The following is a 17,478-nucleotide window of genomic DNA, read 5'->3' on the forward strand; positions in this document are numbered from 1 at the left end:
ATCTTGGCACTGTCCCAAAACCTTTTGAGTACCTTCAGGGCATTGTGCCAATGACACATAACGAGTTTCGTAACGATATGTCAATGCATTTGAAAAATAAGCCTTTTACAACAAAATTCAAAATGGGCGACGGCCAAAATAGCCGACATAAGAAAATTTGGTATCATTCGACTTGGCATCCCGCACAGAATCTAACAACATCAGATGTGATTTTACGTGAAACTGTTCAGAATATATAAGCAAAACTATTAATTTTTCATATCTCGTGACCACTAGGTGGCACTGTACCGAAACTGTGCAGGTACCCTCAGGTCATTGTCATAACATACTCCAAGTTTGGTGTGATTACACTAAAGCGTTGCAGAGATATAGCCTCACGTCCAATTTGGCGTGCTCTTCATCGAATTTGTTCGCACGTTTTTCGAGAACTTTTGACTAATCAACTTGAATTGAATTTTGTTAGACTGGTCTGAAGATGATCTGGTTCCAATGGTCTAGGAAGAGTTCGAAAAAGTATGTTTTTCGAAAAACTCAAAATGGCGGAAAAAATTTCAAGACAGAAAATGATGACAACTGGAGCCAAGGAATCAGAGGAAATTCTAGCACTTATGGTTCAAAAGTTATTAGCATAAACATGTGTGAAAATTTGGGCAGTTGGTGGCACTAGACGGTTTGAATTAGAGACTCCAAGTTTGCTCCAGTTAATGTTCAGATTGTCCTCTATCTGTGTGCCAAATTTCACAACTTTCCCGCATACGGTTCTATGGGCTGCCATAGACTCAATGGCGGAAGAAGAAGAAGAAGAAGAAGAAGAAAAAGAACACTAACGATTACAATAGGTGCCTATGCACTTTCAGTGCTTGGCCCCTAATAACACATTTTAGTTTATGATAATGTACAAAATGACATAAATGTGTTAAACTGAAACAGACCAAACTTTAATAAAATATTTTAAAATTGTAAAAAAAAAAAAAAAAAAAAAAAAACAAATACAGTAAACAGTATTAATTTAAACACGTTATCTAACATATAAAAGATACAACAAAGAACAATTGTCCTTTTTGTGAAAACCTGAGCTCCTGAAATAATAGCATATAATGAATATACAGTACTATTAGCTACTTTTAGAATTTATCTAATTGTATTCTACTACTTTTATAATCTCATCTTTTTTAGCATTGACAATTAGCTAGCTGGTTGTTTAGACTAACATAGATGTTAATAATGGAGATGTAGCAGCTCAGATAAGATAATAATGATATATCACACATAATTCTTCCAATTGTGCGCATTGCATTTATAAATATGTATTCTAAAAATTTTCTTGTTTTCGGAATACGTTACTTTTGTATGTGATCGGTATATTTAAGACATTTAAGAGCATATTTCATATTTAGAACAGAATGCTTTAAGTATTCTGCCCAACCCTGTTTCTGTTTCACAGGGGAAAGTCATACAGATTTAGAACAACATGAGGATTGTGACGAGGAGGAGGGCAGGCCCGGGCCGGGCCATGACTACGCACGCCCGGCCCCCAATCGGGCAAATCAGCCGAGGAGAGGGATAAAGGCAGCCAGTTGCGGCAGTTTGGGAGAGAGAAAGCCACACGTAGCTGCCGTGTGTGCATTTGTGTTTGTGTCTTTTTGTTTAAGTTTACATTAAATATTACTTTGACTGTTCAGCACCAATGTAACAGGGTTTAAAATGGGCAAGGAGGCGGCGGGAACTGGCTGAAGAGACAAAGTAATATTTAATTAGACAAAAAGACTCAAACACAAATATATATATATATATATATATACTGTTGTGTGTGAAAATCCCAAGAGATCAGCAGTTACAGAAATACTCAAACCAACCCATCTGGCACCAACAATCATCCATGCGATTATCTAATCAGCCAATCATGTGGCAGCAGTGCAGTGCTTAAAATCATGCAGATATAGGTCAGGAGCTTCAGTTAATGTTCACATCAACAATCAGAATGGGGAAAAAATGTGATCTCAGTGATTTGGACCGTGGCATGATTGTTGGTGCCAGATGAACTGGTTTGAGTATTTCTGTACCTGCTGATCTTCTGGGATTTTCACACACAACAGCTTCTAGAATTTACTCAGAATGGTGCCAAGAACAAAATAATAAAAAAAAAAAAACATCCAGTTAGCAGCATTTCTGCGGATGGAAATGCCTTATTAATGAGAGAGGTCAACAGATATGGCCAGACTGGTTTGAACTGACAAAGTCTATGGTAACTCAGATTACCACTCTGTACAATTGTGGTGAGAAGAATAGCATCTCAGAATGCTATTCTGAGATGTAGATTGGCGCTGTTTTGGGGGACCTACACAATATTTGGCAGGTGGTGGTTTTAATATTGTGGCTGATCGGTGTATATGTAAGTTATTAATTTACTTTTCAGAATTGTACAAGTTACTCAATGAAACGAGTCATCTTTTTCTTTGTTCCTTTAGGTCATATCTCTGCTGTGGACAGATCTTCAAAACCCACAGATGCTGAATGGCCACAGCACGACCATGTGTCCTGACATCTCTCAACTGTCTTAAAAAAAAATCCTCTCCGTGCAGATTTACCATTGTTGCCATTTTCTCTGCCCCATGTGCTCATCATTTTCACAGGAGGCAGTGTGATTGGGCAATGGTCATGAAAACGAAGATTAGTAACTGGATATATGGACTAGAGATCTGGTGAGATGATTCCCTATCATCCCGTGAACTGCGGTCGCTCGGCAGGGTCAAGGCGCAAATTGCAACTTTTCTGTAGCTGACACCCCATTTGTTGTGACCGCATTACGTTCAGACCCCTAATTTCCTTGTCACTCTCTCTCTCTGTGTGTGACTTATTTGGATCCAAGTCATTTTGGCCTGACAAATAAGGGGCTCCTTCACCACCATAGAGAGATCTGTCTCTTCCCATGGCAGAGAGAGGACAGGCCCAGTGGGACCTGCCATTATGAAAGGCTAAAAGGGACCTTAAATGGCGTGCCGTATCTGAACTACGACACCAGCTCATGTGGAGACGTGGTCAAAGCAACTTGGCGTTTCATTGGTGTGGCTGCTCGTAATTAGAGTGTGAAAAAAGTGGTACCTCGAGGGGAAACTGGTGCCATGAATGAGGCTCTGGGAATGTGACTTTTTAAGCTGTCAGGGATGCGCTGGGACTGGGCTGTTTGTGGGCAGAAGATGTCTCCCAGATGTCCGGCTCCATTGTAACCGCATGCTTGCCTCTTTAAAGTGACATTCACTAGGTCATTCCTGTTATGCAGCTGCTTTTGAACTTTGTAACTATTAAAATAAAAATGTACATTCTTATTGTAATTTAAGGAATTTCAGAAATATGCTCTGGTCAAGCTCAGGAACTTAAACGTAATTAATTATAACTTGATAATGTACACAATGGCAAGACAATTAACTGGCTGGAATTAAAGAGCTAAAGTTAGCCATTGCTCAGTGAGGGGCTGATCAGTTGGTTTACATGAGGCTGTCAACTTTAAGTTAATTGTAAAAAAAAAAAAATGTACAACTTTTGAAATGTAACAGCTTTTCAATATGAATTGTTCATATTATCATATTGGTTTCTGTAATTTTATCAAACAGGATGGAATGTTTTAGTGATACAAACAATAAAAAACACAAAACATCTATTTATAAAATCCATTGCTAATACTTAATGTTTGTGCTGTTGTTTTCCCACCAAAAATTATATCACTTCCTGGAGGATGGTGTCTACGAAACTGTTCGTTAAAGCAATATTACAAAAGACTAAAATTATAGATAGGAATTTTGGGGACATATAGGAAAAACTTGATTAAACTTGACTAAACTGATTATGAATTATAACAATATTCCCCATCAAAAATCATTTTGTATGAAATGTTTTAATTAGAGGAAGGAAAAAATGGAGAAACACCTGGAATATTTCTTAATTAATTACCAATTTTTCATTTTAAAAGAAGATAAGGCAGATATGGCATCCGCTCAATCAAAAGTTGTGAAGAAAACTAACTAATACGATTTCTTTTAAAGTTGTAAGTTTAAACTTTTATCCAATTTATTAGGACATAAATGATAGGGACATGAAAATGTACTGCATAGTATGAAAGACCTAACTACACATTGCTTAAACATGCAGGTTGGCCAAGACATCATAGGATGAATGAACTATGGAGCAATTGTTTGTTTACAACAACTCTAGGTCACCATGCAGGCTGCTTTTAGGCTGTGGGTCTTCACATGAGTGGCTTATTCGGGGGAAAAAGCCAGTTCTATGACTGGTCATGTGTAAATGAAAAGATTTTAAAGTGCTTCACTCCCTAATATGAAATGTTGCAACTACAAAAGTCCCGCCTGCCTCACAAAGGACAAGAAGGGATGAGGCAAGATGGGAGAGGTCAGACAAGATATTGTGTGCTCTGCACTTAGACTAAAGAGGAGGAAGGGCAGGTGCAGTGAAGACGAAGCTTTAACAAATTAGTGAAATCTTTGGGCCAAATGTCACGTGCAGATCCCAGTTGGGGCTTAACTTGCAAGATTAAGAGAAATGTATTTTAGCCTTAATAAAAAATGGATGTGCTGATTTCTCAGGCTTTCTAACAGCATGATATATGACCCACCTACTCATTTTTTTTAATAACTTTTTTCTCTCCACATTTTAGAATAATAATAAAGTCAACAAAAGTATGAATATATTTTAGATTTTTTTATACATCTTTTTTTATTATTATTTATTTATTTATATATATATATATATATATATATATATATATATATATATATATATATATATATATATATATATATTTATTCTGCACAATCATGAAAACACAAAGGCAGCCCTGGATTTTTTTTTTTTTTGTATTTCTTTTATTTTATTTTTTTACATCCTCCAGTGGATGGATTTACCAAAATTATGAACAGATATAATGACAAAACATTTGAATAGACTCACAATTTCATAATGGACTGCAAAATATAATGATTTTTTGCATCATTTCATAAAATGCCACTGAAATTACAAATACATTGAGTTTTTAACAATGAACAAAACATACACACGCATATATCCATTGAAATTTACGGAAATACCGGCACCAAAAAAAAGGGAAGGAAACAAAGGAGGGAAAGGGAAGAGGAGAAAAACCCTGCTATGATATTTAAAATAGTAGAAAACCAGGTTCTTTCTCATTTAAAACACATATACAGAAAAGCTCAGTATCCTTATACTTCAACACTGTAAACATAATTTAAAGACAGTGTCATTGTTATTATTTTTTTACTTCCAATTAAGTTGTTTTACCTCCACTGTCAATAACTATAATTAGACAGTAAAGAAATGGCTCAGTCATTTCTCAAAGAAATCTGTGTGTTGAAGACTTTGCTTACAAATGAAACATTACATTTGCCCAAATAAATGAATAACCATCCTTTACAACTGTACTTGATTTGATTCCACTTATTGAATTTAAATGATACTTGTTAATGATAGTTTGCTCATGGATTGGTTTTCGTCCGCTATATAGCAGGAGTCTGAACTGTGACATAGGATAAAGGCTGAACATTAGTTTGAGGCACATCCATGTTTTCTGGTTCAATCTGTTTCAGAAAGCCATTGGTGGCACCTAAATCTGGCAAGTTTACTAGATTAAAACACTTTTTTTTTTTTTTTTTCAATGTATTTCAAAGTTATGGCCACTTTCATTTATGTTAAGTTTGCAAAATATCTAAAAAGTAGGTGATGATAAAAGACAGTCATAAAATTATTCTTGTTCTTGTGCTGTGCATTTCTTTATATCTCTGTTTCACCCTGTTGATTGATTCCGAGTGGTCAATATGTGCAGCCTTAGTTTAAAGTAAACTTTCGAGTCACAAAAAGGCTTGGTTTAAGGGAAAACATTTACACTACAATTTTTTTTTTTTTTTTTTTTAAAGAATAATCTTATTCAGTAATTTTGTATTTTTCTCCAGTAAAAATATCTATATAAGATCAAATTACTTGAGAAGCAAAATTATGTAATATTAAGACGTTTTCTTGTTTTAAGTATAACCCTTACTAAATTTAGTAACATTTATTCTCAAAGTAAGAAAAGAAGGTGCTCAGGGTGTATGAAAAATACATTTAAATCAATATATATTCTCTGAAAACAAGTCTTAATATATTATGCAGTTTTGTTTCTCAAGAAAATGTATCTGCTTTTAAGCATATTTAGATATTTTTACTTTCAAAATATTAAGAAAATGATTTTTTGCAGTGTACATATAAAGAGTGAAAATAGAGAGAGTAAACCATGGTTTGTGGAGGGTGGAGTTGAGGGTTGCCTTGTGTATTTAAGCTGATGGTGTGTAAAAGGTGGCAGATGGAGGGGGAGTGTGTAATCCTAGAATCCTTAATAAGACAGGCAGTCACCGAGGGCTTCCAGAGGGCCCCAGCACAATTCATTGATTGCGGTTTCAACGCACAGGATGTTGCATAAAATGCATTTATATGTGTGTGTGTGTGTGTGTGTGTGTGTGTGTGTGTGTATGTGTGTGTGTGTGGTTTACAAGGACATTTTTTTTTAGGTAACAAACTGGTAATTACAAGGATATGATGCTATAAATGTGGTTTATGAGGACATTTCTAGTGTCCCCATAATTCAAATCGCTTAAAAACATACTAAACAGGTGGCCTGGGAAGCTCAGCGAGTATTGATGCTGACTACCACCTCTGGAGTCACGAGTTCGAATCCAGGGTGTGCTGAGTGACTCCAGCCAGGTCTCCTAAGCAACCAAATTGGCCCGGTTGCTAGGGAGGGTAGAGTCACATGGGGTAACCTCCTCGTGGTCATGATTAGTGATTCTCACTTTCAATGAGGTGCGTGGTAAGTTGTGCGTGGATATCGGAGGGTAGCATGAGCCTCCACATCCTGGGTGTCTCTGTGGTGTCATGCACAACGAGCCATGTGATAAGATGCATGGATTGACTGTCTCAGAAGCAGAGGCATCTGAGACTTGTCCTCCGCCTCCCGGATTGAGGTGAGTAACCTTGCCACCACGAGGACCTATTAAGTAGTGGGAATTGGGCATTCCAAATTGGGGAGAAAAGGGGATAAAAAAAACAAAACATATTAAACGATGTTTGTTTTTTTGTTTTTGTATTTTATGTAAAAATGCAGAATGTTTTTTTGTGAGGGTTAGGTTTAGGTGTAGGGTTAGGGGATATAATCTATAGTTTGTACAGTATAAAATCATTATGTCTATGGAGAGTCCTCATAAGGATAGCCGCACCAACATGCGTGTGTGTGTGTGTGTGCGTGTGTGTGTGTTTGCTCAAATGGTTTCTATGAATTCTACAGGTAAGAAGGTGAGGGGCTTAATATTGGTGTCCAAATACCTGCAAATTAATTTTTTATTTCAAGTTAATTTGAGATTGCTTTTGATCATTTCTTACAGCATTAAACTGCAATTGTATCATCCATATATACCTATGATACAAATTTGATATGTAATAAGCTTATGGCTTCCCTGAACAACTTAATGCAGTCTGAATTAGTGGAAACTGCACAATGATAATACACATTATAATACCATTATCATATGAAAGGATTTGACCTTGTACCTGTTTTGGAAAGTACTGAAACTTAATTAAGAGATTATGTTGGTGGAAGAGATGTATAGAGGTTAATTAGAGAACGTAAACACTTTAGTAAACCTTAAAATCTGGGGTTTAACAAAACTTTTGAAAATATAATGTCAGGAATAAATGCAACACTGGTTGCCTCAACACTGTTTATACACAGGAACTAAAGGATTATAGAGGAAATTTTGTTGTTGTGATTTGCACATCACTGCCATTCTCAAGGTTGATGAACATTTCATTTCAAGGGTTGTCAACAGAAAATCATTCAAATGCAGTCAAACTGCCTGTCAGCTGCCTTAAAACATCCCTGGGTTTTTTGCCCCCATAAATTTGTTCAATATTTTATTGTCAAAGTGACATTTGGTGCTTTACGTCTAGCTATTGTATATCACACAAGATAAAAGGGGCCATTGACAGCAACTATAACATGAAAACTTTCTCAGATTTTTAGAAGTGGACCTCTTCTTTAGAAATTACCAGATATTATTCCTTTAAGGAAACTAGTTAAAGACACGAAAGTTGGCTGAATGCCAAAATCTCAGTATTCGTCATATCATATGATAGGGTGTAGAAATATAATTTCAGGAACTGAATGCATTAGAAACCTATCAATAATGTACCTGCACATGCCATTGATAATAACAAATAATCCAATAAATACAGAAATTATTGCACATTAGAAAGGCTCCATGAATTCGTGATGGACTACTCCTCTGTTAGTTGCAGGGAAATGCAAGAAGGGTTTTTCGAACAACAGTATAACATTCCCTTGTGTTCTTGTTTCTCAGGTGGCAGTTTGTTTTATTTGTCAAAAAAAAAAAAAAAGAAAAGAAAAAAAAATGAAATCTCACTAAAAAGAAATCTATTCAAGAGAAAGACTATCCAGCTAAACCCATAATACAGTGCATTAGTAAATGTTTTCAAGCCCTGTCAGGCTGCTCGAGTTTGACCTCATTGGTCATCAAATGCTCTCCATGCCACTTCTTCATGTGTTTTTCCAGGGTGCTGTACACGCTAAATGGCATGTGGCAAATTTCGCAACGATACACCTCTTTGCCAAACTGCCCATGCGTCTTCATGTGCCGGGTAAGCTTGCTGCTCTGGGCACAAGCGTAGCTGCACAAGTCACACTTGTAAGGCCTCTCACCTGTGTGGCTGCGCCGATGCACGGTCAGATTGCTGCAGTTCTTGAACACCTTACCACAGAATTCACAGGTGTCACTCCGTCGGCTCTCCTTGGAGCTAGGTGGTCTCCCTGGCCTAGGACCCCTCAGCTGAAGGTGTGGTGTACTGCTTCCACTTCGCCCTGACATCCCACCCCCCTCTAGAATCTCCCCTGGAGGGGTGGAGAAGCGCAGGCTGCCTGTCTCAGATGAGGAGTGCTCGGAAGATGTGCCGAAAGGTGACTGCCTGGAGTCGCTGAAGCCCAGGAAGGGCTCCCTTATGAAGTGGTGGGATGCAGCATACCCAGCTAGCAACTGAGAGTACACATTTTCAGGGCAGACGATGGGAACCTGTGGCAACTCCACATCCTTCTCCACCTTGATCCTCTTGGCGGATGACCCAGAGAGGCTGGGACTGGAAATAGGCAGGGGCTTCCGGTAGAATAACGCTGAGATAGGATTCTCCGGATAGCAGCCTCTGCCGTTCACCATGGGCCGTCCGTCTCTGTCAATCTCCCTGGCTGCCGAATCTACATCTGTCTCTTCGCGTGGCCTGCTGCCCGGTGGCAGTCTCAAGTGATTGTCAAGATTATTGTATTGGTTTTCTGTCACTCTTTCAGATGCCAGAGGCTTCTCCTCTGGTGAAGGTCTTGGGCCATTCTCTCTGTTTCTGCTCAATTCTGAGTCCATGCTCAGGGTGGACTCAGGCCTGCTCCCGTTATGCTGTTCTTCCTCATCTTCTTCCTCCTCCTCTTCTTCTTCTTCATCCTCCTCATTATCCAATCCTTCCCTTGTGCCACTGTCCTCTATGTTCTTAAGCCCTTCTCCGGCTGAGTCCTGCCCTCCCTGCTCAGGTGAGCTCCCCATGGAGCCTGACTTGTGCATGTGGGTCTTCATGTGGCGCTTCAATTTGCTGGCCTGTGAACATGCATGGTCACAGAGATGACACTTATAGGGCCTTTCGCCAGTGTGGCTTCGTCTGTGCACTATCAAGTTGCTTTGGAACTTGAAAGTCTTGCCACAGAACTCGCAGGACTTGGCTTTGCCGACCTGGTTTAGTGGTGGTGAGGAATTGCCTCTGGATGGTACTGATTGTGGCTGTGAAGGTGAGGTTAGGAAAGGTGGAGGTTTGGAGCCATGCTGGAAAAGGCTGGGACTAAGAAGCCGATGCATTGGGGGTACACAGTTAGGGGAAAGAGGAGGGGTTGGCCCACCATTGTTGTTGTTGCCCGCCAATTCCCGAAGACGTTGAGAGAAGCCCATTGATTGTTCTATGCCCATAGGTGTCAGCCGCATCACCCTCTCAAATGCACTTGGATGCTGGGACAGGAGGCCCATTTCCTCTGGGCCAAGGCGTTCCAGAGGATGGCGGGGTGGTGGAGGGCTTACAAAAGAAGGGGTAGATGGCAAGCGGGTTTCCATGTACCCAGGGGGCAGTGGCTCTCGTAGCAGCGGGGCAGCCATACGTAACAGTTGAAAAGGGTTGCTGCCATCACCCAGAAAGCTGGCAAGAGGGGAGCGGGGCAGGGCATCAGCCCCCAGTGGTGGAGGAAGGGCCATGCGTGGGGTAAGTGAACAACTAGTAGGGTGGGTGTCCAGGTAGATTCGGATCCCATGGGTGTTCTGCGCATGCTGCAGCAGAAACCATGCACTGGAAAATGGCTGCTTACATGACGTGCAGATGTAACTGGAGGGCTCATCTTTTCCTGGAAGACACCAAAGAACATGAATGGAATTAATATATATATATATATGTATATATTAGCTATTAACTCTATGATTTGCTGCAAGTGGCGGTTTAGATAGCACACTTTCATAGCTTTCCATGTCATTCGCGCATCTGTTGGCTCTCGGTCATGGCTTTGAATGTAATCAAAGCCAAGAGTTTTGTATGGTTAGGTTCATGGATCATATCTGTTGAAAATTAAACAGGCAACATGTGTGAGACATCTCATTATGCTGCGGCGACATCCATTTTATAAGATGAAAATTACATCATCCTAAGAGGGGAGACAAGAGCTCTCTGATAGCCTAGCATGTTATCTATCACGCAGCAGAGCCTGCTGCTCTCTAAAGCCCCATCAGAGAGGATCTGCCCATACGTGACTCAACCAGGATCTAAGTCAGGGTGAGAGCAGGGCAGCTCCCTGAGGGCTAGAGCCTAACACAGATGACAGGTATCGCCCAAAGGCCAAAACACAATGTGCAAATGCTAATGTCAGCAAGACGTAAATATATAACTCCGCATTCAACACCCGACCTTTCACTATTTCCATATGGATATAATTATATGGCAAAAGAAAGAAAAAGATAGGGTTTAAGAAAGAAAGGGAATGAAAGAGTTGTGTTGAAAGGTTCATATTCTGACAGGTGCATAGCTACTAGACACACTCACCCATATACATGTTTGTGTATCATTTGAGAGAAATGTGGTTTGCAAATGCATGCCAATGAAGTCATGCCCATGCTTTTACACTGCAATGAAATAAACATTTATTTGAATATCAATCCTTGCTTGTTTTGCAATATAATCAAAGCAAATAAGTTACATGTTTAATCTGTGATTGGATCACCAGAGATGTTAATATTGGATTGGATTGGATTGGTGTGATATTGGATATTTGTTTAGGTCATCATATTTCAAACAGGTTGTGTGAGTGGTTCTTTGCAGATATAACTTGGGGTTTGTCTGGTCTGACAAGCAGCTTTCTGATGTTTAGGACATTGACAATTTAAGAGGTTGTGTTGGACAGGTCTACAGGCTGCATTTAGTTTGGCTGGATACATTGCAGAAATCCCTTCTGTCACAAAGGCTGTTTATTTTCCTTTTCAGATCCTGGACTGGGGCCTAATTCTGTATATAATCAACGTGTCCAACAGTTCCAGTTCCAAAAATGCCTCATCAACATTTCATAATCTGCTGGTGGCAGGACTTAACAGAACATGGGATGGACAAAAGAAGAGAGTGTGATAGAGCATTCGTGCATGCACAAATATATGCATTTGTGTATGTGTGTGCGTGTGCACTTATCCTGGCATAACTGTGTGCTTGAGCTACTGCAATTTGCATCCTATCACATCATACAAAAAACACCATATGTTACTAAGGGACCGTGTCAGCTAACAGACAGACAGGCTTAATGACGACCAAAGACAAATTTCATCAACTTTCCAAACAAGCCAGAATGTGTGTGTGCGTTTGTGTGTGTGTGAGAGAGAGAGAGAGAGAGAGAGAGAGACCCATAGTGAATAAACTAGGATATGCTAATGACCCATCACAGATCTATGTCTTGTGACAGCAGCTTGTGTGGCACGATGGTGTGAAATTACCCAACAGGCACCTCAGGAACACATATCTCCATCTGATCATGGCTCATTGGGTGTGTGTGTGTGTGTGTGTGTGTGTGTGTGTGTGTGTGTGTATGTGTATGTATGTGTGCACGCCCACACTACAGAGACCTGGGAGGGCCATGTCATAGCAAAGCACTCCAGCCAATAAAAGTGCTCATTACAGAATCATTGCTGTTCGCTCTGTAATTCAATTTGCAGTAATTACCACAGTCCACATCCATGAAACCGTTCACTGCGGGCTGCAAAGGTCAACTGCTAGTTAGCAGAGAGCCTTTTCTCCTTTCAGTGTATTCATTGCAAGAGCCTAATAGCCCAATTTTCTTCCCTCTTGCACTTCAATAAATATTGCTGGGATTACAGGTTAAACAGCTAAATTGAGATGTGGCTGTTGTATTAGAGAGCAGGCTGTTGCAGTGCATGGCACTAACAAATCTGTAGTAGCATTCTCGCTGTGTTAAACAGCACTAGGATGTTGACATGCATGTCTCTGTGTGTGTAGGATATGTGATTAATGACACGCGTGGGTGTGTGGGTAGAGGGGGTCTTACACTAAAGTTATTCACCCTCTTGGGTATTACAAAACCTCAAGGCCAATTAACTTATCTTCAGGGACCTCCAACCTGGGTTTAGATATTTTGATTTCAACATTCTGTGGCAATTAATTTCCCTTTAAGAGCATAAATGCAGTGACAGAGAAGTCAGGAGGAGGGGCTGAGGGTGTTTTTTAATTATCTGCGAACAAATCTGGCAGACTTGGGAGCACTGCTGTTTCATGACGGAAATAACTTTAGCATTAGCTGCTGCTGTCATTAGCATTACCTGAGCATAAACCAATTACTCACTGAAGCTGAGCTAATGAAACAGTTGTTTGATGGTCACAATGTGTGATTGTGATGATGTCCCAATGCAAAGAAGAGTGTTCATGTGCAAATACATGCAATTTGTTTGATGATGTCACAATTGGAGGTCTGCCACCTGACCCAAACACAGACAAACCCTCAGGTTTTAGGCTGGGTTCGGGTCAGTTTTTCAAATATAACTTTGGGTTTCAAGTCAGGTTCATGTTTGCAATTAATGAAAAGGGGCTGTTCACACCAAACATGTTTTTGTGTGCGTCTACACTGTTGACAGTCTTGCTGTTTTTTCAGCATCTTGCACAGGTCACCAGTGTTTTTTTAGACACCTGCATTCTGTTTCATTTGTTGTGCTCCATCTAACATTTTTAGTGCAGGTGTCACAAAGATTAATTCTGAAGATCAGGTTGCAAAGAGGAGTTCATTGCTCTGGTGTGCTGAGGGGCCACCGTATGATGTTAAAACTCTGTATGTTTACTGTTAAAATACTGTTACAATGGGAATGTTGCCTACGATGCTTAACACTTAAACGCATACCTTAGGTCTTTAGAGAGACAGGACCTCATTTCACCCCTTGTACCTCATCCATTTTTTGTGCCCACACCTCTTTAATATTCCTGAATCTATCTCTTTGTAATACACACACAAAAAGCCAAAATTTCAATTTTTTTTTTTTTTTTTATAATGGTAAATATATAAAGTACCAAAAGTGTATTGGGTCATTAGAGACCCTAGGTGTGCAATAGTGTTGTTTCTTTTAATATTTTATGATTATTTCATATCTATATAAGTTGAGTATCACATAATAACTATTTGATTATTTATTACAAGATAAATTAGTACTATAGTCATACAATTAAATACTATATAACGTTGATTTTCTGTGCAAAAATGGTGAATTATATGTATCCCATTTGTGTGTACACATACATAATATACATGCTAACAGTATGATATGACTATTGTCTTTTGGGTGTAATATTGAAATTATGTAAGTTGTGCTTCTATTTAGACCCAATAAGTGCCTGAGAAAATGCATATGTGTAGCTTATGTGTTTTGTGTAGCTCAATATGTGTTTGACAGCCAGTTGCGTCTCATGAAATTTCAGTGTGAAAGTAATGAATCCTGTTCTAGATTTGTTGCATTATCTCTTTGATATATGAAAAATAAAACTTCAAAATATATACAAATACATTTTATTTTCTAATTGTCTTGAACATATTTAAAAACATTTACACTATCTGGGCATTTTGTAGATCCATTTTTGATTGATAAATACATCTCTATAGACCCGAATATGTAAAAGTGTTTGGTGAAATTCCCATGCATTTAAGGGTTAAATAAAATTTGCAAAACAGCCTATTGCAACAAATTTACTTGCTTGGAGAAGACATTATAAAGTGACTGAGTGATTTCGGAATCAGGTTTAAAGTTTGACGCTACTGGTCTGGTTGGGTTGGGTCACAGGGTCTTGGGTATAGGCTGGGTTCGGGCTTATGACATATGTTCATGTATGCAACTCTTTTGATGATGCCACAATACAAGGATATATTTTTATGATGTCACAATTAGAGGTCGACCGATATGGTTTTTTTTACTGGCCAATGCCAATATCCACAAGGCTGTGGCCAATAGGCCGATATAATGCCGATATATCACACAATTAATGTAATAGTAAATGACATATACATAAATTGGCTAAAAATTTATTATATTTACTCAAAATTTCACACAAAACTTGAACTTTGTAAAAATAATTAAAAATAGGATTTAATGTGTTTTAGATGCCAGTTTCTCCTGGTTTCTGTTTAGACTTCCCCTTTTAGTAATTGTTTGCACATAAAGAAATTTGTATGTAATTTTAAGTAATACATTAGGAAGAAAGAAATAACAACAGTGCACAAAGTAGTCCAGCATCCACAGATGGTACAGTATGTGCACATTAGCAATAGGTATCGGCATTTTCGAGTAATTTTGTAGTTGGGTAATCGAATCCACAAAAAACGAGTAATCGATTAATCAAAAATAAAAATGTGAGTTAAAAATAGCAAGTATGATACAGTATGTGCGTGAAATTGCAATTTTGTTTTATTCACAGAAGTTACCAAGAACGATTTAAAATTACAATAACCTCAACATACTATGTTTTTATTTTAAGAAAAAAATTAAATAAAATGAAAAATATACATTAAGAAAAATGAAAAAAATAAATAAAAATAAACATTTAAATAACAGTAAAAAACATTTGCACTCACACTGAGCTTTTGCGTCTCGGCTGACCACGTGATCGGATCACCGAAAACGCATCTTAATACCAGGTGGAAACAGGACCACAGAAAGATATATGAGCAACATCATGAGTCAGAGTGACACAGTTTTGATCCAGGCTATTATAAAACACGCTTCAGAAGAAGATATAAAAGCGCTCAACTGTAAGCAGTTTTGTGAGGTTTGTGAATTAAATTGGTTAAAATAAGTATACACATATTTGTAGATAGTGATGATACAAGTTCTTATTGATATTTTTTTATCATTCTCGGATTCTCGGTAACAAACTAATTTGCCAAATGGGAAAATCTATCTGCCAATGCTGATAATTTAAAAACACCAAATTTTGGCTGATTTATCAGCCTCTGCACTATATAGTTCGACCACTAGTCACAATACTAAAATAGCAATACAACAGCATATGTGTGTGTACAACTCGGGCCTGGCACTCTCACAGATCTGCCCCTCGAACCCGCTACATTCTGTGCTTTAGAATGCCACAGCAGTAGATTTGCATAAAGAACAAAGGACAAGGTGATGCCATGGGGACTATGGCACGCCTTCACTCCTCTCTGGACCCCCCCACCCCCAAATGTCCCCTCTGTGCACCTGTCACCAGCCGGCTGACACCTCACGCCGCCGTAACATGGGCCTTCATTAGCATGCCTGTGATTTGGGGCTCCCGGGGGCCTCACCTTGCATCACTAATGTCTTGTTTGTGATGATCGCGGCTAATCAGGGGGCCAGGCCACTATGCTAATGAGAAACACAGAGGTGCAGCATTCTGTGTAGGGAGACACCGCTGTCTGTGCCACCAACACACACTAGGGAATCAGCAATGTGGTTTGGATGTTAGAGTTTATGTGTGAGAAAGAGAAAGCAAGCTAAACAATGTTTCTGCATGGCTACACATGGAAAAAAGTTTTGTTTCTTTAAACTTTTGATGTAAAACTAATAATCTGAAATCAATTTAAAGGTAATGTTTGACATTTTTGGATGGTACAATATTTTCTCCTATCTCAGTTTTATGTGCAGAGACATCTAGAAGTAAATCATTTGCTGGCTGGTTTCTCTTAAAAGTTTAAACAATGTGGCTTGATAGCGCTATCAAAACATTGCTCTGTTTGTTTTATCATCCTGACTAACCTGGCACAGCAACATTGGCTCAATCAATAGTGTGAGTTTGGGGTGGGACTATCTGTTTTTTCTCTTTCGACCAGTGGATGACGGGGAGAGTCAATTGCAGTTGGTGACATTAGCGGCCCAGAAATTACTTCACCTTAAAAGTTTGCAATTGATATCCTTCTCTCACTGTCATTCTGTCTTAGATTTCTTTCATTCCTCATGATAGATGTAATCCTACATTGATTGAGCTGTGAGCCTGAATAGCCCATCAGGTTGGCTTTGATAAATGATTATGACAGTGAAATAAATGATTTTGGCAGGAAAATGGCATGGAGGGAGCCAGACCACGCTGGAGCCAAAACCACCCTACTGCCTTTCTGAAGGTAGCCCATTTTTTTTTAATGCTAAATTCCAAAGCCTGCTGTGCGTGTGCGTGTGCGTGTGTGCGTGCGTGCGTGTGTGTGCGCACATCCTTTTTGATTTGCACTAAATGAAGTCCTAAAAAACTTTAAATGATTTTAGGACTGAAATGTCTCTTTTTACTCTTCTTTTCCCATGAATTATCAGTGTTTGAAGACCCACTAAAACCACAAAACTAATTTACTTATTCAGTATTTGTCTGGTTTTCAATAAATATATCTAAAAAATTTACTTGAGAAGCAAAATTGCATTTGAAAATAAGACTCATTTTTGTATATTCTGAATTTATTTTTCTTACCCCATTAGCATTGTTGTTTTCTTGTTGTAAGCATAAACCTCATTAAAGTTTGCTAGATTTATGCTTAAAGGATCATGAAACTCCCTGTTTCGGCACATTTGAGCTCTCACATTAGAAAAATAAATGCCAGCCAAAGTGGGCGTGGTCAGCAGTGGAGTGAGGGAAGAAGGGGGAGTTAACACAACAACTGTCTGATCCTGTCCCTCAGCTTTATTTAACTAATGCAGTTAACAGCAACAAAGATTCTTACATTGACAACATTTTTGTAAGCTTAACACATTAAAGGTGCAATATGTAATATATTTACTGTACTAAAGCATAAAATTATCATAATATGTTATCAGAGATTTAGGAAACATGCTAAGTTGA

The 17,478-nt window shown here is 38.8% G+C and overlaps 1 protein-coding gene across 1 annotated transcript in view; it reads right to left on the reverse strand.

Annotated features, from left to right (window-relative positions):
- Window positions 1-6,489: 6,489 nt before the first annotated feature.
- LOC127410293 (B-cell lymphoma/leukemia 11B-like) overlaps window positions 6,490-17,478 on the reverse strand; it is a 60,626-nt gene continuing 49,637 nt past the window's right edge. The window contains exon 3 of the mRNA XM_051645482.1: window positions 6,490-10,498. Coding sequence (XP_051501442.1) covers window positions 8,550-10,498 — 1,949 coding nt within the window. The 3' untranslated portion in view covers window positions 6,490-8,549. The remainder of the gene's footprint in view (window positions 10,499-17,478) is intronic.

The sequence above is a fragment of the Myxocyprinus asiaticus genome, chromosome 19, assembly GCF_019703515.2.
Source record: "Myxocyprinus asiaticus isolate MX2 ecotype Aquarium Trade chromosome 19, UBuf_Myxa_2, whole genome shotgun sequence".
NCBI classification, from domain to species: domain Eukaryota; kingdom Metazoa; phylum Chordata; class Actinopteri; order Cypriniformes; family Catostomidae; genus Myxocyprinus; species Myxocyprinus asiaticus.